The 24,303-nt window shown below is 35.8% G+C and overlaps 1 protein-coding gene across 4 annotated transcripts in view; it reads right to left on the bottom strand.

Moving 5' to 3' along the window:
• The window catches only part of ALS2 (alsin Rho guanine nucleotide exchange factor ALS2), a 70,528-nt gene that overhangs the window by 30,763 nt on the left and 15,462 nt on the right, over positions 1–24,303 (bottom strand). For 3 of the 4 annotated variants that reach the window (XM_072813246.1, XM_072813248.1, XM_072813247.1), the window contains exons 4-12: positions 20,967–21,901; positions 17,531–17,888; positions 14,925–15,093; positions 13,992–14,088; positions 12,064–12,141; positions 9,139–9,321; positions 6,828–6,999; positions 4,664–4,844; positions 2,137–2,202 (exon numbers count right to left, since the gene is read on the bottom strand). In XM_072813246.1, coding sequence (XP_072669347.1) covers positions 2,137–2,202; positions 4,664–4,844; positions 6,828–6,999; positions 9,139–9,321; positions 12,064–12,141; positions 13,992–14,088; positions 14,925–15,093; positions 17,531–17,888; positions 20,967–21,901 — 2,239 coding nt within the window. Of the gene's footprint in view, positions 1–2,136; positions 2,203–4,560; positions 4,845–6,827; positions 7,000–9,138; positions 9,322–12,063; positions 12,142–13,991; positions 14,089–14,924; positions 15,094–17,530; positions 17,889–20,966; positions 21,902–24,303 lie in introns of all 4 variants that reach the window. The other variant, XR_012025060.1, reaches the window with a different exon arrangement.

Genomic DNA, 24,303 nt, shown 5'->3' with positions numbered 1-24,303 from the left:
CATTGTCCTTCACCTCCTCATTTTTATATTTCCACAAATCTCCACCTACTTTTGTATCTTCCTACAATAAACCTGTTTTTCTTCAAGCATTACTATTTGCAAAAATAACCTTTCATAAAAAAAAATAACCATTCATTTTTTTCCTTCACTTAATTACTGGTTTGGCTGCAGTCATTTTCTCCCGGGGGGTGGGGGTGGGGGGCAAGATTTAGCATTTCACTAACACTGAAGGCTAAATAAGCTTTTTTTAGTCAATATAATATATAGATATAAAATTATTTTTTAAGATTTTATTTATTTATTCATGACAGACACAGAGATAGAGAGGCAGAGACACAGGTAGAGGGAGAAGCAAGCTCCATGTAGGGAGCCCGACATGGGACTCCATCCTAGGTCTCCAGGATCATGCCCTGGGCTGAAGGCGGCGCTAAACCACTGAGCCACCCGGGCTGCCCTAAAATCGTTTTTAAAAAGTCAGAAGTTAATGAAACAGAAAACAAAGAAAGCAAAGGAATAACTAAGGCTTAATCTTGAAAAGAAAATTAAAAAGGGTAAACTGATGACAAAATTGACTAAGATAAAAAGAAAAAAGACTCAAATAAGAGGAATGAAAAATACGGGGTACCACTAGAGTTATTATGGAGGTAAAAACATCTTAAGACAATGGTAGCAAAAAAAAAAAAAAAAAAAAAAGACAATGGTAGCAATAGCATGCTAATAAATTTGACAACTTGAATGCGATGAATAATTTTCCAGAAAAATACAAATAATTAAAGCCATAAGAAGAAATAAAGACCTGAACAGATCTATTCATTAAAGAAATTCAGTAGTTTAAAAACTCCCTACAGAAATGCCCCCACAAAAGCCATACGTTTTTACAAATTCTACAAAATCACAAAGTACAGATATTCCCTATCTCATGCAAACTATTCCAGAAAATATAAAGTTCCCATACTCACTTTATAATTGCTAGTGCAATTTTCTTACCAAAACTTCAAATTCAAAAGAGAAGGAAAACCTCACATTCATTTAGATGCAAAAATCTTACAATATTAGCAAATCGAATCCAGCATGTACTGAAAAACTAAGACAGACCACTGAATTTATCCTGGGTACTCAAGGATAGTCACCATTAAAAAAATCAATTACTCTTCAACTTTCAGGAATAGAAAGGAATCTTCCCCCACCCTTTTTAAGAAGGGAAGCTTTTAACTCTATAAATGATGTTTACCAAAAACCTAAGGCAATTATCTTTAATGAAGAAATACCAAAACTATTCCCGTTAAGATCAGAACTGAGACAAGGATGTTATTACTCTATTAGGATATAAGATCAAAAGCAAACATGGAAAAACATTAACATCTATAAAATCTGGGTTGTGAATACATATTTGATATGTTTACTATTAAAATATAACTGAGGGGCACCTGGGTGGCTCAGCAGTTGAGCATTGCCTTTGGCTCAGGTCGTGATCCCGTCATCCTGGGATCAAGTCCAGAGTTCCACATTGGGCTGCTTCTCCCTTTGCCTATGTCTCTGCCTCTCTGTGTCCCTCACAAATAAATAAATAGAATCTTTAAAAAAATAAAATTAAATTAAAATTAAAATAAAATAAAACTGAATGTTTTAAACTTGCCTTTGTCTCTAGGTCAACACTTGATGAGAATCTACATGGTTCAGAATGATTAGCCTCATATAAGGGGCTTTTATATTTATTATCCAGAAGCTAAATGCAAAATCTTTATATTGGTACAACACTTTGTGTTTTTCTCTATACCATTATATACGTTATTTGTTCCTCACAACCAGGGAAAAAGCATTCCCATTTTTCAGATGAAAAAAAATTAGCCTCAATTTGGTAAAGAGAGTTGTCCAACATCTCAGGGATAATAAAGAAGGACCCAGATCTTGTGATCTTTTCAATATCATATACTACACTTCCAATGATAACTGGGGGCCAATAACATCTGTCTTTTTTAAGAGTTTAGTGAAAGTCTACATTTTGATTCATTTGGTAAAATGAATTTAATGAATATTTAAAGCCAAGCTTTTCCTGGGCACTCAAACACACAGAACACTATAAAATACGATCTTTGGTTGTTAAGAGTAATAATGGGAAGGTATATATTTGCTTACATGGCAGGCTTAGCAAGAAGTTGGAATCCTCCCATAACCAGGAAATTTGTAATAGATGTGCAATACCTTGAGCAAAAGAGAAAACACATGCACATTAGCGTTAAATGAAAATTCTGAAGAACAAATTTACATAAGAAACATTTGGAGCAGGTACTTCTTGGTGTCTCACCAATAAGTTTCAGAACTTTTGTGATGTCAACATTCATGAACTGACTTGACTAAAAAGAAGGGCAGATTATGTGATGTGATAATCACAATAATCAGGAGGGGGAAATCATTTTAGTAAAGATGTTGATTTAATTGTAAATTTAAAATACAACTAAAATTATGCAGAAGGTGCTAGAATTTGCTTGGTATATTTTACTTTGGCAACTTACAAGCTCGAGAAAATATAATTAAAATTGTTGATTTCTAAAGATTTTATTTATTCATGAGAAACAGAGAGACAGAGAGGCAGAGACACAGGCAAAGGGAGAAGGTGGCTCCACGCAGGGAGCCGGACGCAGGACTTGATCCTGGGTCTCCAGGACCACGACCTGGGCTGAAGGAGGCATAAACCGCTGAGCCACCTGGGCTGCCCAAAATTGTTGGATTTTTAATGAAAATTAAGTGTTCAGAAATAAATAGAGAAGGGAAGAAAATATGTTTAAAGAAGTCAGGTGAAACTATTAGGAAATGTTGGTTAAGTTTTGATCTATTGCTAGAGAATGTCTTGTTATACTATTTTGAGTCATGTACATTTCTATCATATGCCCAGAATGGCAAAATGTAATCAATCGACTTGGAGAGAAGGCAAATTCCTATAAAAAATAGCCCAAGGTACGTACTGTACACTTAAAAATGGTCCTGATGGTAAATTGGATGTTATGTGTATTTTACCACAATTAAAAATAACTTTTAAAACTCATAAACACAAGATTTTTTACTTGCCTAACCTATGTGAATAAATCACATTAAAAAACAGTCCAAGATACCAAAATGAAAGCATTTCTAAGGTCTGAAATATCAGAGAACAAAAAGCAAAAAAAAAAAAAAAAAGTGAAATAAATAAGACATAAAAGAATTATAGTAGTAAAAGCTGAAACAAAATCTAGTTAAAAAAAAAAATTAAGGTTGCCTGAGTGGCTCAGTCAGTTGGTTAAGCAGCCAACTCTTGAATTCAGCTCAGGTCATGATTTTAGAATCATGAGATTGAGCCCTGCATTGGGCTACATGCTCGGCATAGAGTCTGTTAAGATTCTTGCTCTTCCTCTGTCCCCCCACCCCAAATGTAAATTGGTATCAAATAATGTTATTTTTCATGTCTGAAATATGAGTTAAAAGACTTTAGGGTATTTCCTCTCAGCAGCTTCAAATATATTTAATTTGCTTACAATTAAAATAACATGCAAATATCTGCGTAAGTAAGTCTGAAAAGAAGTACACTACGATTAATAATGGTTATATCTAGCGGTAGGATTATGGACAACTTTAAATATCTTTTTGACTATTTGTATAATTTTTAATAATAAACACCATCACTTATATTAAAAATAACCTAAACAAAACACCAATAGAACATGAACTCCTGGGGTGCCTGGGTGGCTCAGTTGGTAAAGTGCCTGCCTTCAGCTCAGGTTGTGATCCCAGGATCCTGGGATCAAGCCTCACATCGGGGTCCCTGCTCTGAAGGAGTCTGCTTCTCACTCTGCCTCTGCCTCTCTCTCTCCTGCTCTGTCTCTCATGAATAAATAAATAAAATCTTAAAAAAAAAAAAAAAAAGAACATGAACTTCTTTTCACTGGCTTCCCACTGTGGCTGCACGATCTTAGAGCTCTACACAGTGCCTGGCATTTAGTGGATACTCAGTAGATATTTGCTAGATGGATGAAGATACTAATAAAGAATAAAACTTTCACTTCAGATCAACAGCATTAATGATATTTTAATACTTATTAAAATAACAAATTATGCCTCTCATCATAATATCAAAATACAAATTAGTAAAAAGTGAAAAATATTTAAATTAAATACACGGATATGTTACTTGAAAAACATCAAAAGAACACTGAATAACTCATCCTAGATTTTATTAAGGAAATATTCTTATTTTGAAGATAGTATGGTCTTTAAATCCTCCAGTTACATAACAATAAAAAACAAGACAGTGGAACAGCTCCATATTTACCATTAGCAGTTGGTCTTAAAGTAATTGGCTTCGTTACTTCTAATTTTAGTATAATTTACTTAAGCAAAATTGTTCTCTAAAGAACCACATTGATTATAGTATATTTTACGTAAATTAAGTACATTATCAATCATTCTGCTAGACTACAGAAATAGAATTATTTTTAAACCTCTTTTCCACTTAAAGAAAACTAAATTTTAGCAATGCAGAACTATAGTTGGCTTAAGATTAAAATACTGCTTTGCAATTTATATTACCTTATATCACTGTCCCTAATCTAGTCTCTTCTGATTAAGGAGCTGTTCTCCTTGGCAGAATAACCCTGCAGAGATTGAACATGACACGGGACTGGATACTTGCTCTGTATAACTATCCAAGAAGAGACTTGCATGCTTCAGAATGACCAAACTCCTGGCTTCCTTTATCCCATGAAGGAAGCTGCTCAGTGAGGCTCCATGCTGACCAATTAGGTAACACAGCTTGCTGAATCGGCTTGCCACCTCCTGCAACAGCTGGACTGTGCTTGCAGTACCCAAATTTTCTGTAACAAAGTGATGACGATGATGATGATATAATCTGAAGACTCATTACCTGAATACTTTATGATCAAGATTATGAATTACCCTTTTCCAAAAATACTTAACATGTTGAGATATACTCTTGACTGTGGAACTCAAATAATCACAATGTTAAACAAAGAAACTTCAGAGATAGAATCCAGTCATTTGAGAAACTTGTTAAAAATACATGCACAGGGATCCTATAGATTCTGACTCGATAAGGTAGAGTTAAGATCACAGGATGGATATATTCAGAAGAAAAGCTTTCCAAGTAATTCTGGAAACCAGCCTAATTTGAGAACCACTAAGCAAATCTAACTCTCCTCCCATTTTTAAGTAATCTGAAGCCAAAAGAAGGGAAGTGAATTATCTAATTTCATACAACTGGTAAGTGACAGCCAAGAATTAAACTCACTTTTGTAGTTATATTTTAGTTAACATTTTCAACTTTTTGTATTGATTTCTGCTCTACTAACCCCTGGACAAGCCCAACACTTCAGTGAAGAGAGGGCAATCCCCAAATCAGACTGACCAGATTGCTCTGAAAATTATAGGGGGCACCAGGAGATTATTTGCTTTTTCCCAGTCCAAAGTTCCTAATTTCTAGGACTTCCCTCGAAGCAGTAAGGCTGATGAGCAGACAAGGCAACAACAACATGGAAATCACAAATCAGGACAGGTAAAAGGACAATTTCACTCTTTCAGAGCAATTCAGGAAGCTTCCAGCTTGGATTGCTGCTTTTCCCCTGCCAATCTCCTGTCGTGTTAGACCCACCCACTAGAGGAGAATTCATAGAATAGGCACTTTACAACATTTAAAAAGGCAAAACATATTAAAAGCTAAAATAAACAAACTGGGGCGCCTGGCTGGTTCAGTCGGAAGAGCATGCGACTCTTGATCTCCAAGTCATGAGTCTGAGCCCCATGTTGGGTGTAGAAATCACTGAAAAATAAACTTAAAAAAATAAAAAAATAAGACAAAATAGAATAAACAAAAATAAATAAATGCAGACAGCCTCTAACCTACAAAGGGTCACATTCTGAAAGACTATAAATTAGTTATTTGAAAAATAAATGGTTTCCTATTATAAAAATGGGCTGATCCACACAAGCCAGTGTCAACCTAATGTGGAAAAACTGCCATACTAGCAAGGCAGAATTTAAGTATTCTAGTATTGATCTGAATTCTAGGTCCTCACGGGGGGTGGGCAAGGAATGCAGGAAAGAGGAAAAAAAACTTCCTCTCCATTTTCTATGTGCAGGGCCAAACCTATAAAACTTTTTGAAATAGTGAAATCTGATTTTCAATAGCTATTCCCCTCCACTTTCATTTGTATTCCTATCTAACCTCCTGGAAACCCAAGGGATCTAGTGTATCTGGACAGCAGACCTACTGTAATCCATTTCCTCTGTATTATCTCTTCATCTTCAATCCCTCTTTGTTATTGACTGCAGCTAAGAAAAGGAATCGGGTTTAACCAAGTCATGGTATTGTGAATTGTTCATAACCCTGAACACTCTTGTCTACAGTTTAAGAGACTACTTGTAAATCCAAATGAACTTCTACCTGATAAAATTCTAGTAACCAGAACAAAGAAAATAAAAAATTCAGGTAGTATAACATAAGATATCTTAGGACTAGTGGGGCCAGGAGTCTTGAAATCTAGCTCCTAGATCAACTTTCCCAAAGCTGTTTCTACTTCTCTGCCATGAATATTCTGAAAGCTCCACTTCCTATTTCTACAAGGAAAAAGAGCTCTGGGAGCAGAATACTCAGGGGCAGCTGGGTTACTGACAAAGTGGAAACAGTTTGTAAGTTGTTAACTGGCTGTGTACAAAAATAAGAGAATGAAAAGAAAGGAACAAACACATAACTCAAGGTTTTTTTTTTATTTGTGACACAGGAAGAACAGATAAAATCAAAGTCCTGATAACTGAGGAGGCTGGGGAGAAGTTCTACTTACCTAAACTGAGAAGAGGCCTGAGAACCTGAGATTTGATGTCACTTAGTTTTGCATAGAACCGTCTTTCCGTGGTAGCCAACTCATGGAGACTGGCAATATATCCCATAACATTCTTGTCCACCAAAGCTAGATAGCTATCTTTTCCTGCTGTCACTCTACTTATATATCCAAGCTGAAACAGAGGAGAAGAAAAAGATTAAAGATAAAATACCATTTACTAGCAATAATTTGGGTGCTAAAGCTGGCTCATATTAGCTACAGGAGCCAAATGATAGATATTCAGGAATTTTGCAAGTTAGTTATTAAACCACTAGTAGTTTGAGGGACGTCTGGGTGGCTCAGGGTTGAGCATCTGCCTTAGGCTCAAGGCGTGATCCCAGGTCCTAGGATCGAGTCCCACATTGGGCTTCCTGCAGAGAGCCTGCTTCTCCCTCCGGCTGTGTCTCTGCCTCTCTGTCTGTGTCTCTCATGAATAAATAAAATCTTTAAAAATAATAATAAATTAAAAAAAAAATAAACCACTAGTAGTTTGAAATTGGCAATAGTAAAATCACCCCCCAAAATGGCAAACACTACAGATCAGAGTTTATTGTTTTGTTTTGTCTTTCTTTTTTTTTTTTTTTTTAATTTTTATTTATTTATGATAGTCACAGAGAGAGAGAGAGAGGCGCAGAGACACAGGCAGAGGGAGAAGCAGGCTCCATGCACCGGGAGCCCGATGTGGGATTCGATCCTGGGTCTCCAGGATCGCGCCCTGGGCCAAAGGTAGGCGCCAAACCGCTGCGCCACCCAGGGATCCCTGTTTTGTCTTTCTTTAGAGCTGGTTTACCAGTACAACATTGTTATATATGTGCATCTGGACCTATGTATTATTATATACAACTCTACTTTTATTTATGGCCACAATATCTTTTATTTCATGTTACATGTGTTTAGAACTACAGATACCTTAAATATACAAAGATCCAAACGACAGAGATAAAGGTCTCAGGACCCTCTTTTTTATGAAATGGGATTAATGAGAACAGAGAGAATCTCTACACCATATACTGGAACATCAAGAGTCTAGGAGTTGTCTCTTCAAAGTACAACATAGGGATTTTCTTTAAAGGGACTTTCTGTCATTTACCCATTATACCACTGAACAAAATAATCAATGTATATGCAGATCCCTACAAACAAGGCAACCAAGCTGCAATCCAAACAGACTACTAATATCCATGGTAACTAACGATACAAAATAGAGCCTCATTCCTCCCGTCAGCCTATTTCATCATTTATCTGGACTGTGGAATCTTTCATGGGGAATGTGGAGCCAGGGCCAACATCTACAAAGAGTCGATGAGTACATCTGGAAGAACAGGCTATATATAGGGCAAGAGCCAAGTCTTGGCCAGTGTTGCCTTTACCAAGAAAGATTTTGCCCTATACATTCAAAGCTAGAAAAACATTTAGCTAGAAAAACAAACATGAAACAAAAAAGCAATCCCCAAGATATAGTATCCAGTAAGAATAAGAAATCCAGAATGTACTAGCTTTGAGGGTTAATTCCCTTACGACACACCACTATGAGGATGAGTTACTTTAATGAGAAAAAAGAAAATCAGGAAAAGTCCAGTGGTTTAAGTTTATGAAAAAGAGACAGGAGGTAGGAAAGCAAAGAAATTCAAATCAACAAATGAAAAAGACGGAAGTAAACAGCAATAAATAAAATGAAAAGTTAAAAGAGGAGGCCAGGGAAGGAATTGGAAACAGTGCACAGCTGGTGGCCTGTCAGGTCTGCCTTGAACCCACCTTGGGTCTATGTAATTTTTATTTCCCATTTCCAATTAAAAACTCATCTACTGGGACGCCTGGGTGGCTCAGCGGCAGAGCGTCTACCTTCGGTTCAGGGCATGATTCTGGAGTCCCGGGATCCAGTCCCACATTGAGCTCCCTGCATGGAGCCTGCTTCTCCCTCTGCCTGTGTCTCTGCCTCTCTCTCTCTCTCTCTCTGCATGGAGCCTGCTTCTCCCTCTGCCTGTGTCTCTGCCTCTCTCTCTCTCTCTCTGTGTGTGTGTCTCTCATGAACAAATAAATAAAATCTTAAAAACAAAACAAAACAAAACTCATCTACTCCAGGGACACCTAGGTGGCTCGGTTAGAGAGAAAGAAGTCAGGAAAATGAGATAAGGAGTGAAGGGGGATGGGCAGGGTTTGCAATTTTTAAATACAGTAGTCAGAGACAATAACAGGCATATATACAAATAATAACAAAAACAAAAGACTGCTCATGTGTTACAGAAGGCCTTAGGATCCAATTCCTGTTCACCTTACTACAGGAGAGAAGTACTGGAGTCTTAGTGCCACTGTGATTCTCTGGAAGGTTGTCACCTTCTGCAGGGTCCTGTCGGCCACTGTAATACAACCCAGGCTGGAAGTCTTCTGTATCCACTAAGAACAGGGAATAATCCTGGCCGGCAGCGACACTCCAGACTCCATTTTCACTGCTCACCTGTAACGACAGCAAAATATCATCTGTCCAAAATGAAAGAAAGAATTAAGTAGAAATTCAGATCCACCAGAATGGAAATGTTAGTTTACTTTTTAAACAGTGTGGTGCAAAGTCATTCATATCTCAAGAGGGCAAACTTACCCAGTAATGTACCTGATCAACTGAGCACCCATGCAGAAATAAGAAGGAATCCTGTGTTCAGCTTTTAAATTTAGAACTAGATTGTCTTTAAAAAATCTGAAAAACTGGGATTTAAAAAGGAAAAAACATAGATCTAATTTTTTAATACTTATTTTTGGAAGTCTCTACAGGGCTTAGCCTGTACTACAATCAGGAGCCACAGAAACTTCTAGAGCCCTATTTGGACAATTAGGACTCACCTTTTTCTATTCACATTTGACTGCACAAAAATCAAGATGGAAAGTAAAAATTGAACAAGGCAAAATTCCATTCTAACCAGTTAAATCACTGGGTGCTAAATTCAGTTTTCCCACTTGGAACTCGCTGCCTCTCTGATGTGACTTCACTGTACCAACTCCCAGGACCCCTTAGAAGCCCGTCTCCAGGGATCCCCTAGACCAGTGGTTCTCAACAAGCAGTCTTTGCAGCAGCAGCAATCATCTACAACATGTTAGAAATGCAAACTCTCCAGGCCCTACTGGGGATGAAATAATCTGGTTTGACAAGCTCTCCAAATGATGCTGATGTGTGCAAAAGTTTAAGAAACACTGCCTTAAACCAATGGTTTTCAATCCTTAGGATTCCATGTAATGATTCAGGAGGCACCATGCAAAGGCAGGTGTCAAAGCTCTGCCCTCATTCCCCTCCATCCTTCAACTAAAGTAGTTCCATGTTTATCTGTTTTATGTTTGGGATACATGTAAGATTTCATTTGAAGAAAGTGTTCTGCTATGAAAACTACTGCCTCAACCTCCAGCCCCAGCTTTAGCTGTGACTTCTATACTGATAAGCAAAATCCCTCCTATCTGTTAGATTTTGTCTAGATAGACTCCAAATCCTAGGTGATTTGATGATTGTGTGTGATGCAAGCCTCTACTACTTTATAGTTATTCTTTCCTGGCATGACATTATCTTCTCAAATTCAGGCTATCCAAATAACTGGCTTCCTGCTAATTTTACAAAGAATGGATTAAAATGTTTCAGAAGACAAGAGTCTTTTCTCTTAGTCTCAATCAAAACTAATTCAGGTCTCATTCTACCCTGACTTTTAATTCACAAATTAAAATGACGTCAGAATGTTTTTCTTATCCTTCCCACAAATAAAAAAAAAAAACCTAAATCCTGATACTGTAATTTTTGTATGTACAGTTAATAAGTAATGAAACTAAAATCTTATTCTCTCTTGTCTGACTATATAGTGTCACACAGAAACTTGATTTCTCTATTCTATGTCACAGAACTTTCCTTGGTAAGAATAAATGAATGTTTGGGATGCCTGAGTGGCTCAGCAGTTGAGTGTCTCTGCCTTCGGTTCAGGGTGTGATCCCAGGATCCGGGATCAAGTCCCACATCGGGCTCCTTGCAGGGAGCCTTCTTCTCTCTCTGCCTGTGTCTCTGCCCCGCCCCCCTCTGTCTCTCATGAATAAATAAATTAAAAATCTTAAGAAAAAAAAAAGAATAAACGTATGTTCTACTTTACTGAAGTGAAAAACAAGAGACAATGATTTACCATATATTTTGTTACATAATATTAGTAATTGAATACCTTACCACTGAAATCTCTGTACTGAAAACATTTAAGATTGGGACTAGAAAGTAATAACTGTTGCCTAATGTTTTATTTAAGTCTTTCCCTCTCAGTAAAATGAAGTTCACTGGATGTAAAAAAGCATGTAAAAGTCTTATGAAGTAATGGATCACAGTGCACTCTGAAAACATGAATTACTACAATATGTACTGTCCAGAGTTTATACATGAATCATGTTCCTGAGGCAACTATCTTTTTTTAGTCTCTGTTGCTCTCAGTGGAGGAGGCATGTCTTGGGACACTCTGATACCAAAATCAAACTACAGATGATGAGCTCCATACTCCATTCTGTTAGGCTAGCGCCATGTGTACTCCTCACCTTCTACCCTATAAAAAAATACAAATTTTCTATCAGGAGCCAGTACTACTGATGAAAATCCAGAGGGTTGGGGGCAGGAAAAAAAGGAGTGAGAAACAGTTTTCTAGAACTGCATCAAGGGGACTAGAAGCTACTAATCTCTGAATAGCATTACATAAACTAAAACCAATTCATACAATAGCAAAGAAATCATCTATACTTTTAGCTTCACTACAGAAAATGAAAAGATTTACAAAGAGATTTTATTACTAGGACTATATATGTAAAAAAACAATGAAAACAAAACAAAAAAAATACTACCACCAAATGTTATGTAAAAGTCAAAGAGTAGGCATTATTTGGTAGGATAAAACTCAGAACTCAACATGATAGTCCTAGAAACATTTGTTTTAAGACAAAGAACTTTCATTTTTATTTTTTAAATAAAGGCAAAGGACTATGAATATTTAATGAACAAAAGAAATATAAACATCATTTAAAAAAGAACATTTAGCTTGAAAATAAAGGGCTTCATGGCTTAAAAAAAAACTTTTAAGTATATCAAAATATAGAATTCTCTTAATTTTTTCAAACACAAAATGGAGAAATAAATATAAAGTGCAATAACCTAAAATTCTGAAAGAAGTTGCTATAAAAATCAAGTTCTCAAAAATACCTTTGCAAGACGAGGAACTGTTGTTGGAAAATCATAATGTCCAAGTTGACCAAAGGTATTGCTACCCCATGAGTAAACCTATTAGAAAATCATAGGAAAATAGGTTAAGAGTTGTGAATCTGAGTTTGCATGTCATTTCTGAACTTCTATAACAACATATACATACATGTGTATACATATGTGTATACATACACACATATACCAATAGTTACACATACATTATTTACATTCTTTAAAGTAAGATACTGAGAAAATTCATTTTAAACAAGACCAGAGATAATCACAGTACACAGGAAGATAGAGTCCAAGAGTTTACAATAACTACCATTTCTCAGATGTTTACTATCTGCCAAGCACTGTTCTTAACACTTCCTTTGTATTAATTAATGTTTCATTCTCATGACAATCCTTTCTTAACAGGTAAGAAAACTGGCTCAGAGAAGTCACAAATTTATAAGTGGCAGAGCCAGGATATAATCCCAGGAATTATCCTATACTGCTTCTTACAAAGAAAGTGATAAAAAAGAAAGGTAAGTGCTAAAAAGAAAAATTGATCATGACTCTTTCTAGAGATAGGAGTACTGTGAAATGACTAAAACACTTTTCACATACAAAGAGTTATTGTGGGTGAAACACAGCAAGTACCTATGCTCCACTACAGTCAAAAGAAACTAGATGACAGTGACCACGATTAATGAAAGTAGTTTTGTTTCTTCTGGTTTTAAAAGCAATGCATGGTCACTATACAAGACTGTCACAGAACAAAGAAATGAAAAGAAAGTGAAAACAACTGATAAACAGATCACTTAGAGACATCTGCTATTTTGTTTTGGGAACACACACATACATACTTCTAGAAATTTTAATATCTACTGTATATAATGTAGACACAAAATGTAAAAAAAAAAAAGAGACTATACTAATTTTTGTCTTGCAACCTAATGTTTTTCTTTAATGCTATTTCCTGAAATTTTTCAATGTCAATAAGTACAGAGCTATATTATTTATTTATTAGAAAGCATGTGAGCAAGTGGGAAGGTCAGAGGAAGAGGGAGAGAGAGAGAATCTTAAACAGGCTCCACACCCAGCACAGAGCCAGACATAGGGCTCAATCTCACAACCCTGAGAACATGACCTGAGCTGAAATGAGTCAGAGAGTTAGTTGTAACTGTAACAGCTTTTTTCCCTAAGTACGTTTTTTGTTTTGCCATATATATATATATATATATATATATATATATATATATGTAAAAGTTAGCAATTTTTATGTTTATTTTATGTGAATATATTTAAAAACAACTTAGGGGCACCTGGCTGGCTTAGTCCATAGTGTGTGACTCCTGATCTCAGGGTTGTGAGTTCCAGCCCCAAGCTGTGTGTACAAAAATTAAATCTTAACAAAAAAAACCTTAAAACAACTACTTTATGTATTTAGATGTATAATGTATGCAGGCTTTATGTATCTGGGTGTGGTTTTAAGTGATTCTGAAGGTCACACTGAGGTCCCATTTTAAGAGAAATACCTTTTGTTTTCTTTTCTTAGTATCTTACTTACAGATTTTTTTTCAGCAAAAAACAAATGAAAATTCATTAATACCAAAAAAAAAATCATCAATACTCTGGAAAATCTTGAATTTTATTTTTCAATATGAACACATTATGGAAACCTTCATTAAGCAGATCAGTGTTGACTCTACGTACTATTTACTATCCCACGTGTGACTTTACCGAGTTACATAATTTCTCTAAATCTCCCTTTCTTCATCTGTAAAACAGGAATAATACAATGCAATGTAAAATATTAGAAGGATCAAGTAAGATATGGTTTTATTGCCTGACACATAGCAAACACTCAATAAATGAACGTCCAATCTGGTCATGTTAACCTTCCACAAAATTAAGATAGCTTTTAACAGTTTGTCTCCTACCTGGGATTTCGCAGTAAGTGCAAGAGAATGGTAACCACCTGCCTCCAGATAGATTACTTCTTTACCATCCAGACATTTTACACACAGTGGTTGAAGCCTTAAAGAAAAACATACACATACAAACTCAATGTAAGAAGGCTCAAAAAAATCATGACCTTTTTCAAATTACAGAATAAGTACTTTGAAGTAAAAATAAACATTTCAAAAGAAATCATTAAAATAAAAATATTGAATATATATTCAACTTACTACTATTATCAAAAATTTTGGATGATTATTAATTTAATCTTTGTCAACCAGTCATTAGCAACCATAATTCAGAATCTGTTAAGAATCAAAACCTGCTGATTCATTTTGGCAGAGAGTATTCTTAAGACACAATGAACTATAACCAGAGAGAGAAGTCTTTTTGTCTGTCTGTTCGTTTAATGTCTTCACTTTGCTAAGATGAGAGACACTTGCATTACCTGGCTGTTTTAGATAATCATTCCATTACAAACCTTGACAAATATCTAATTTTTTATATCATGAGTTCTTATGCAAAGCAACAGTTTTTACTTGATGTGCATTAATGGTTTAATATTGCTATTACAGTTATTTTGGCAGCCACAGAAGGACACCTTTCAGGTAAAAAAAAAAAAAAAAAATGTTGGCTCTTTTATTAAAGTAAAACAACTGAGCTATTTAAGTGTCTCAATAAAATACAATCTTATCCCAAACATCCCTCTCTGTTCCAAGATGAATATGCATCAAAGAAGAGATGGAAGGTACACCATAGATACTTAAGTCCTTTATTATCAGGTACAAATTCAAAACTAATGTGACAGATCTGTTTGGTTTTTTTAAATCCATGTTAACGATTTAGAGTCTTTCACAGGAGAGAGATTTATGTGTTAAAGCCAACTGCTAACAGTAAATACAGGCAACACTCACCTCGGCAGAACATCACCATGACCCAGCTGTCCTTCCTTCCCTTTCCCCCAGGTCCACACTTCTGTTCTAAGAGAAGGCAGGAGTGCATCTGCTTCTCCGCTGTATGTGGGTGTCAGAACCACTGTCCGAGTTTTTACCCGAGCAGCTTTTCTTAAGAGCCTGGGGGAAACTGAAAACAAGCCAGAGATGGAATGAAGGAGTAAGATGGGTGAGATAAAAAGATATCATTTTGACCAATTGTTGATTGTCAAAGAAATACACTAACACGGTATTTGTGAAGCATATTCTATAGGTTTTCTGGAAAAACGGGGATTTAATAGTGAGATGAGTTTGCTAAATGCTGCCTACTACATTCTATCCTCCATACTATCTGCCCTGTAGATTCACACACATTAGCATGCTAAAGGCCCTGACAAGTCCTGCAATTAAAAGGCCTATTTAGATTTGTTTAACTCAGCTCCATTTCCAAAGCACTTGGCCAGAGAATCCCTTTCTGTATAACACTTATGTTATATAGAATGTCTATATGACATCCTATGGAACTTGCATTCTAAAGAATACGCTTAACAAAATACTGCACTAGGGCTGAGAATTTTTTCACTTCAAAGCAGAGTTAAGTCTTTCCAAGTCAAGATCTATGTTCAAACATTGTAAATATTATAATAAAGGACTTATTTTAGATATAAAATTTTCTAGTTTTTTTTAAGATTTTATTTATTTATTCATGAGACAGAGAGAGAGAGAGAGAAAGTAGAGACACAGGCAGAGGGAGAAGCAGGCACCATGCAGGGAGCCCGACGTGGGACTTGATCCCAGGTCTCCAGGATCACGCCCTGTGCTGAAGGCAGTGCTAAACCACTGGGCCACCCGGGCTGCCCAATTTTCAAGTTTCCATGGTGGGGAAAAAAAGATTATGAATGGGAAGCACTAAAAAACTTATGAATTTTGCCTGCCTATTTCAAATTATTTTATAGAGGACTTAAACAATGTTTTAAAAAATCTTTTATAGCATTCAAAATTATAATAATGGCATACAATACTATGTAAATCTTGTACATTGATTTGGTGGCAGGATATGTTTTGAAGAAAATCATCAAATGTCACTAAGTGCAGAGTTGGTCATTAACTTGAGGGCCACAAAAAGGTGATCATCACTAGCTACAATCAGTATCTTTTCTGGTAAGCGTGCCATCCATTTGTTCATATAGACACTCAAATAAACCTACTTGAAGTTCCCTCAAAGACATATTTCAGATAATTTTAAAAGAGAGAAAGAAAAAGCGTGCACATAAAACTAAGTAAAATTTAACCAAAGGAAAGAAGTCTGTTAGTGGGATTGTACATTTCAATGCCCCAATGACATGACAAAAATCAATATTCCACACATTGGTGGTTCCAGGAGATCTCAAATATATTTATGCTGAAAATACTAAAGGACATTTCAGAATAAGAAAATTTTAGCACAAAGTTCTCCTTCAGACTTAAAAGAATACATAGGCTCTCTTATTAACACATACACACACTAAGGACTAAGGGTTTTATTTGCAAGCTGAAAATCTAGTGGCAATGAGAATTAGAAGGCAGAATAATGGAAGTGCTCAGTGGCACAACAGTGCCATAACTAAGTAGAAGTGCAAGGTAGGATTCCTAATTTTAAAGCTTTGCACAAAATGATGTAACCATAGACCATAGGTCAAATACAGCCCACTGACTGTTTTGGTAAATAAAGTTTTGTTCGAATATATATATATTCGAACAAAATATATATATATATAGCCTTGCTCATTTATGTATTATTTATGGCTACTTTTAAGCAACAATGGCAAAGCTGAATAGTTATATAACAGAGACTGTATGGCCCACAAATCATATTACTTTTGCTCTTTACAGAAAAAGTTTACCAATTCCTGGTCTAAATCCAATGTTGCTCAAACTTTAATGTGTACACCAGTCACCTGGGGATCTTGTTATACAACACCTACTCCAATTCAGTGTTTGGAGTGAAACTGGAGATCCTGCATTTCTAACAAATTCCCAGATACTGCTGTTGTTTCTGGTCTGTAGGTCACAGTTCGAGAAACAAAAGTCTAGATGACTGAGATTCCTGAACCAACTGAGAAATGTTGAAGAACCAACTGGGTAAGAACCGTAATATTCTAAGAAGTTTGTTGCTAATTGTATCAGAAATGAACTTTCCTTTTATTGAAGTTTAAAATTATCTCCACTTTCAGGCCAAATACAGTAAATCCCCCACTTAATTAACAAAGGTCACATCCATGACTTCATCACTCTTCATCACTACAGGCCCCAACTATCATATAAGGAGGCTGTTACTACATTCCAGAACAATATAGTAAGATTCATAGTAAGGTACAGAAGCAGAAGCAACCATCACAGAAAAGTTAGGTTCTACAGTTATTTTTAAAGCAGGGAAAACATGTAACTTTCTTTTAAAACCATCTACATGACCAAAATTAAATAAATTTTGATATCTGAATATGTCAGCGTTAGCAATTAGGAAAGCTACCAATTTATTATAATATAATACATGATGTCAGGAGCATTTTGGATTTACCAAAAGTCAATTCACCTGGCTATTTCCTTACCTTGGGACAACAATCCAGGGAGGGAGAGTCTTCGGCTGCCTCCCTCTGATTCCTCTTCTCGGATATCCACGAGACTTGAACTTTTCTTTCCTTGCATTGATTCCTGTTTAACCTGTTCTTCTCTGCTATCTTTCAGACCTTCTGGGCCTATGGAACTACTGCCTGCCTGAGTTCCAGGTTCACAAGGGGCCGTACTATAAAAGTTCATAACTTTCTTAAGAGACAAGGCCCCAGCTTCATATGTAGCAGCCACTCTCACACCAACAGCAGATGCACAAGAGACTACTAGGCTGTTTAGGGCTGAGGTGCTTGTGGTTGGTGGACTGTGAAGATTAGGAACTGCTTCTTCTACAAGAGGCTAAAATATACACACAAAAAAGTATATAAAAATATGATCCCTTATACAACAAGCAATCAACAAAAATAAAGTTTAACAAAAACCGTCACTACTTACAAATTTAAGATTCTAAAACAAAGGTCTCTTTATCTTCAACTTAAAGACGTCCCCTTTTAGTACAGGATTTAACACATTATATGGAAATGAGTACTCAAAATACAGTTCCTTATCAGAAGTATTTCCTTTTGAGTATTGTGTTTTTCCATGCTATTCAAAAATAACCCCCAGCTGCTTTAATAAAATTAAGCACAGAAGGGGAGAGGGGAAGAAAGGTCTGGAAAACCTAGCCTTTAAAACAAGGTGTACTGTGACAGCCCGGGATATAAGCTTGAAAAGGCTAATGATACATAAGATAAATAAAGTAGTATTATTGATTGCTTATTAGGAAGATTTACACAGACTGATACTAAGAAATACCGGGAAAAAAAATTTTTTTAAATGCTTTTCCTAAAATATTTTATAAATGGTAATTTAGATATAGCATATACAGACAGACCTCTGATCTGTCTGCCCCCAAGTTATGTTCTTAAACTGAAGTGTTTCCATTGCCTCATGAATGTTATTCTCCATGACTCAGAGGCCATGTAAGCTGAAGGATTACTTGGCTCTCATTATGACAGAGTAAATGTGGTAGGTTTAATAATTAAACATTTGGGACCAATGTTCTTTGTGGCATTCATAGCTATATTTGAAAGTCAAACTGAAGTTTTCTAAAATCTTAGTAAAAAATCAGTTGGAACTCACTCTGAGCAGTCAAGCACCACTGTTTACTTAAAGGAAAGTCATTAAATGTAACTACTATAAACACAAAAAAAGCTTTTAGCTTATCAGCATAGGTCATTTTGAAAAATTCCCTTCCTATATGGTGTCCAAAGGTCCCAAGGGGTATATATACATTCCTTAATTTGTCCTGAATTGAAAGCCATAACAAAACAAGTTTTTTGACATTGACTTCTGATTCTCTTAAAGGAAATAACTCCTGTTTCCTGCACAGGAAACACTACCTGAACTGTAGTGGGTACTCAATACATTTTGTTGAATTAAATACTAAATTCAGAGAAGCAAATGAGTCTTTAATTAAATATTCAACAAAACAAATATACCATATCAAGCAAAAGATAAATACAAATCTATTAATCCCTTGGCAATACAGTTCCTGATAACTTGTTAAGAACTAACGTCATTATTTTCACCCTTTGTGTATAAAGGCTCATAATAGAAACAGCGAATGATATTTATGGGTGAATATTTTAGGGGGTTCTTACCAATAGATAAAAAGAAAGTCACAAAATTCTACCTTCAATAAACTTTAAATTATTGTTCTTACGGGCTGTTCTACTTAATTGTTTAACAATACATAAAATAAATAAATCAACAAAACAAAAATACATAGCCAGCAATTTTGATGAAAGACATAATTTTAGGAGTCCCAGTTAAGCAATAATTAAATTCAATTATAAGATATATACTTCATTGCCAAATACTATGGTTTATTTCACAAAAATGAGATACTCTTTGTTATTTTTGGCCAGAGGAAAAAAACTTTGTCCTAGACTACATAAATTCCTAGTGAATTAAATGTCTGATTGAGACATTATTTAGAAAAATTGAATTATACTTAGTATAGACAGACATTGTCAAAAATTAGCATAGGCAACAAAAAATTTACATGTTTAACAAAATAAATCCACAGGACAATGTAATTTCAATAATATCTATTAATCAAAAAACTGTATACAGTGAAGTTTTAACTTCAAATTTAATTAGCAGAATTGACTTCTAAAAAGTCAAAGTCCAGGGATCCCTGGGTGGTGCAGCGGTTTGGCGCCTGCCTTTGGCCCAGGGCGCGATCCTGGAGACCCGGGATCGAATCCCACATCAGGCTCCCGGTGCATGGAGCCTGCTTCTCCCTCTGCCTGTGTCTCTGCCTCTCTCTCTCTCTCTCTCTCTGTGACTAGCATAAATAAATATTAAAAAAAAAAAAAAAAGTCAAAGTCCAAATTTCTGATAAGCATGTTCAAGTCTAAGAATGTTCTATGTGCATTCCTATTAAATCATTATTTTTGTTTTGTTTAGATTCTAATAGTATCTTTCTCCAAACAGCTTAATCTTAATTGAAAAATAAAATCAGATATCCACAAGGTTCAATGAGTTAACTGTGAAATAAAAACTATTTCTAAAAATACCTCTAAGCCATGTTCTCATCCTGACAGAGTGAAAAACAAGAATAAAGTATCAAGAGGTATGTGGTTTCAAAAACCTGAAAAAACACCACAGGACAGTTCTTTGATGATTAGAGGTTTTTGGTTTTTTCATTTTCTTATCTTAGAGTGTTGGTAAAAGCAAAACTGAAAGGCTTACATGAAGAGTAAAAAAACAAATTATCCTTTTAAAACAATTTGTTTTAATCAGAGAGACTCAAACTTTACTGTCTGCTTCTGGCAAACAGCTTTTCTCTACAAGTTTTCAAAATGAGAATAGCTTAAATAAGATGAAGAAAATATTAAGCCCCTGCCCCACAACAAAGCCCAGTAAGGACGACAGGTACAAGCTGGAAAAACTTTAAACAATATTTAACACTAGGAGGTATTTTTTAGGTCTGTCTCCCGTTGAGGGATCTATCACATAGCAACCTTCCCTGATTAAAAAAAAAGGACTACTCTCTAAAGAATCCGGAGTGGTACAAATACAGGTGAGACAAATCTTTGCAAATATATAGTTATATTAAAAGTATTCAGGAAAAAAATAACAGCATTCAGGAGCCCACCAAAATTTAGAACATTTAGCCATGGGAAAAAAGTACTAGAAAAAATGAGATTTTGCTATTGATAAAAGAAGCCCAGTATAACATCTTTCAACATCTTCAAGGGCAGAATTTGAACATAAGGAGTAATTTTGAATTAATCCAGGTTTTCTCTTATCTAGGATTACATGATAAAACAGATTTATAGTCAAACTCAAGCCTAAAGCATTTTAAAGTTGCTAAAGAAAAACTCGTAACACCAGAAATACCTTTATATTATAAAATTTAGCAGGTACCTGAGATGGCATTGGCTTTTTGCCGTTCTCTGAGTTGTCTCTTACTGAATGATCTGACAGTTTTTGCATGTACTCATTTACTGCCTGAGTATCAGGGTATGATGGTATATTTTGGGCAGAAGGAATTTCAGTTGTTCCCATGATTTCTTGTTGGGAGGATATGGCATCACCACCCGTGGTCTGAACATTTCCAACGTTTGTATCAGTAGCAACAGGCAGCTCATTTTCTACAAGCGTGTTCTCGAATACTTCTTGATTGTCAAGGGTTTCAGTGGAGGGGCTGATGGCAGTGCTGGCCTGGTTTTCTGCCTGGGATTCTGACAGTGTCACACCTAATGGGCAACAGTGACTGTCTGATATAATCACATGGTCTTCTTTGTCAGTCATGGTAATCAAGAGTTGGCTGCACTGGTTGCATCTTTCTGGGACTGGCTTCAGATCCTGGGAAGGGAGGCACTGTACAAGTGCTAAGCTGTGGAACGCACCACAGGCAACTTGTAGCACTACTCGCCCAGCAAGATGTTCCACCTTTTGTGGCTTTGTCACCGGGAAGGTAGTGGTAATGAGACCCAACTGACAACCGGTACCCCATGCCCAAATCTCTCTGCTTATTGATAATGCCAGTGTGTGCTCCTCACCACATGCCAACTGCAAAATCCTGACTGCTAACAAAGAACTGGTCTCAGAATCAGAAATGCTGACAGGATTTGGTTCCGGAACATACTGCTGGTTAGCTACTGCACACTGGCCTGCAGAGTTCTCCCCCCACATGTATGCTACACCACTTTCTGTTACTGCTCCATTGTGGAAACTCCCTGATGCCACAGTAACGACAAATTGCCCTATCAGGGCATTTTCTAGAATAGGGCAACTCGGACAAATCTCTGCCGGTTCACTTCTCCAGGGAAGAGTCCCAAAGCTGTAGACCTCACCATCTGAAGATTAAAAAAAAAAAAAGGAGGGAATTAGTGAATTAACTAGAAATCTTATCAGCAAATCTCTAGTCCCTCTATATTTAACAAAATAGGGCTGGTTTTGTTTTAATTTTCAAAAGCACAGTTGTAAAGATTTTGGTTCAAGCATATTATGTCTCACATTTATTCATCTTTTAACAAACACCATCTTTTAAGATTCTGAAAAATAGTGACCACTTCTACCAACTGCAGGAGGCCACTTTCAAATGAAGGGTTATTGCTCCTTTCCTTCAGCTTCATCCTGCCAAGTCCTACATGGATCCACTACTAATGGCTATCATTGTAGGCTATTACAGGAGATTTCAGGTGTTCAAAGACAAAATAATGACCATGATAAGATAAAATGAGCAAAGGATAAAATAGACACATTTGCTAATATCTGTAACATTCACTGCTTCTTTTAAGTCAGAGCAGCAGAAGATTATGCAATAGCATAAAAATATTAGAGATTCATTTTGGCCAAAACTAAGAAATCACGTTTACACTTCCAGGTTGTAAGAAAGCACCAGTGTTAACAAGACATGGCTGTCTTCCTGATGTATACAATTTTATGTATAATTTTAAATGTTATATATAATACATACTGTGTACTATATAGGGTTTCTGAAGTGTCATTTGTTTAAGAAACATATCACCATAATGAAACAACAAAGCGAAAAACCCAATAAAGCTATGACTGGCTAGCTTTAGAATGAAGGGCAACTGGGTGGCTCTAGCAGTACGATGGAAGGTGCCAACGAGTTGGGCACATGAAAGATAAGGACTTGTTTCTGTCCATGTGTCCTACCAGGTCATGATCTCACTGCACCACTGTGGCAGTTTGAGGACATATGCATATGGCCTGTGCTAGCTAGCTATGAAACTCAAATGGAACAAAGACTTGGACATGAGTTTTGAAAAAACACTCAGACACATCTACTACCCCTTCTTTTCCATATGACCAGAGACGACTCCTTTTTTTTTAAAAGTAATAAATAATGGAGTAAATTTCTAGTAGTCTTTTCCCCACAAAGAAGCACCTGAGCTGATGATGAAAAAAATACATTATCTTTGGCCTATTATACACAGCAAATATATTTATAAACTCAAGTGAACTATCCAGAACATCTATGTAAGAAAGAACACAATAGTGGCTAAAGGGAAGACATGAGCTTTTCTTAGGGAATTCCCAGTTTGGATAAAGAGCGCTGAGAAAATAAGCTCGTTGGTTAAGATCTTTTAAACGTTTTTCCCAAAGGATACAGCAATATACACTTGCAACAGCTCACCAACTCTTTCAATGAATATCATTCCACTAGAGAGAGAAATAGTACAAAGAAATGGATATTTAGACAACTCCTCTCTTTTTTACACCTGGAGTACCTCAAAAATAGTGATTCAGGGAAGTGTCCTCCCGGAATCATGAGCTGATAGTCAAAGAGACAAGCTTGAAACTTTCGAGCATTCATTCCATCAGTAGAAAAGATAGCACTGGAGATCTTTTTGCCATTTCAAACTACACACTTATGTGAGATGAGATTTTTTTTTGTAGCTTTGATACTTAAAACCAGGATGCTGTGTAAACATGAACAATTATATATTTTTTAAATGCTTTCCCTCAGGTATCCCATCTTAGGTATGATTCTAGATGTTTAAAGTCATGTTCATGAAGGGATCCTAAATATCTTACTGAAGGGTAAATAAAATAACAGAATTCCACTTATATATGTCTGCGAATGATGTATTTTGAAATCCGTAGAGCAAGGATTGACTAAATATGGTTCACATTTTTACAATAATGCTTTTTCCAGTTCTGGCCTAATAATAATAATATTACTATACTATTATTATTATGTAATTACTATAAGAATATTATTCTATATTATTATAATAAAATATACAATAATAAAGAGGCTGGAAAGAAATCCATGTTTACCCCACAGAATTACCAAGGTCAGATTTAAGCTTTGCTTCTTAGAATTTGTCTTTCCTTAGCTCCTACAAGGAAAATATCAAAGCATTATTGAATACTTAATAAATGCTTATGGAACAGAAATTTATAAATTAGTTAATGGCAGTCCTGGCTCAAACCTAATTCGCCACTGAGTTGGTAAATTGCTATTAAATTAAAAGCAACTCTCTCTATAAAATATAGCTTATGCTTCTGTTATCGATTTATTTTATTACATGTTCTTATGATCTACTGTTTATGCCTGGGAAAAACTGTACTGAGGCAGTATAGCCAAGTGGCTTAAAAAAAGCAGGCTTTGAAATCAGACTCTGAATTCTAATCCTGACGGACACTCCAATAGCTGTATGGGCTTGGGGAAATTATTTAACCTCCTGACCTTCAGTTTCCTCATCTATGAAGTGGGAACATGAAT

This window comes from Canis lupus, chromosome 36 (genome assembly GCF_048164855.1).
Source record: "Canis lupus baileyi chromosome 36, mCanLup2.hap1, whole genome shotgun sequence".
Classification (NCBI taxonomy): Eukaryota; Metazoa; Chordata; class Mammalia; order Carnivora; family Canidae; genus Canis; species Canis lupus.
The sequence above is the reverse complement of the archived record's forward strand: the minus strand, read 5'-3'. Positions and strand labels throughout refer to the sequence as shown.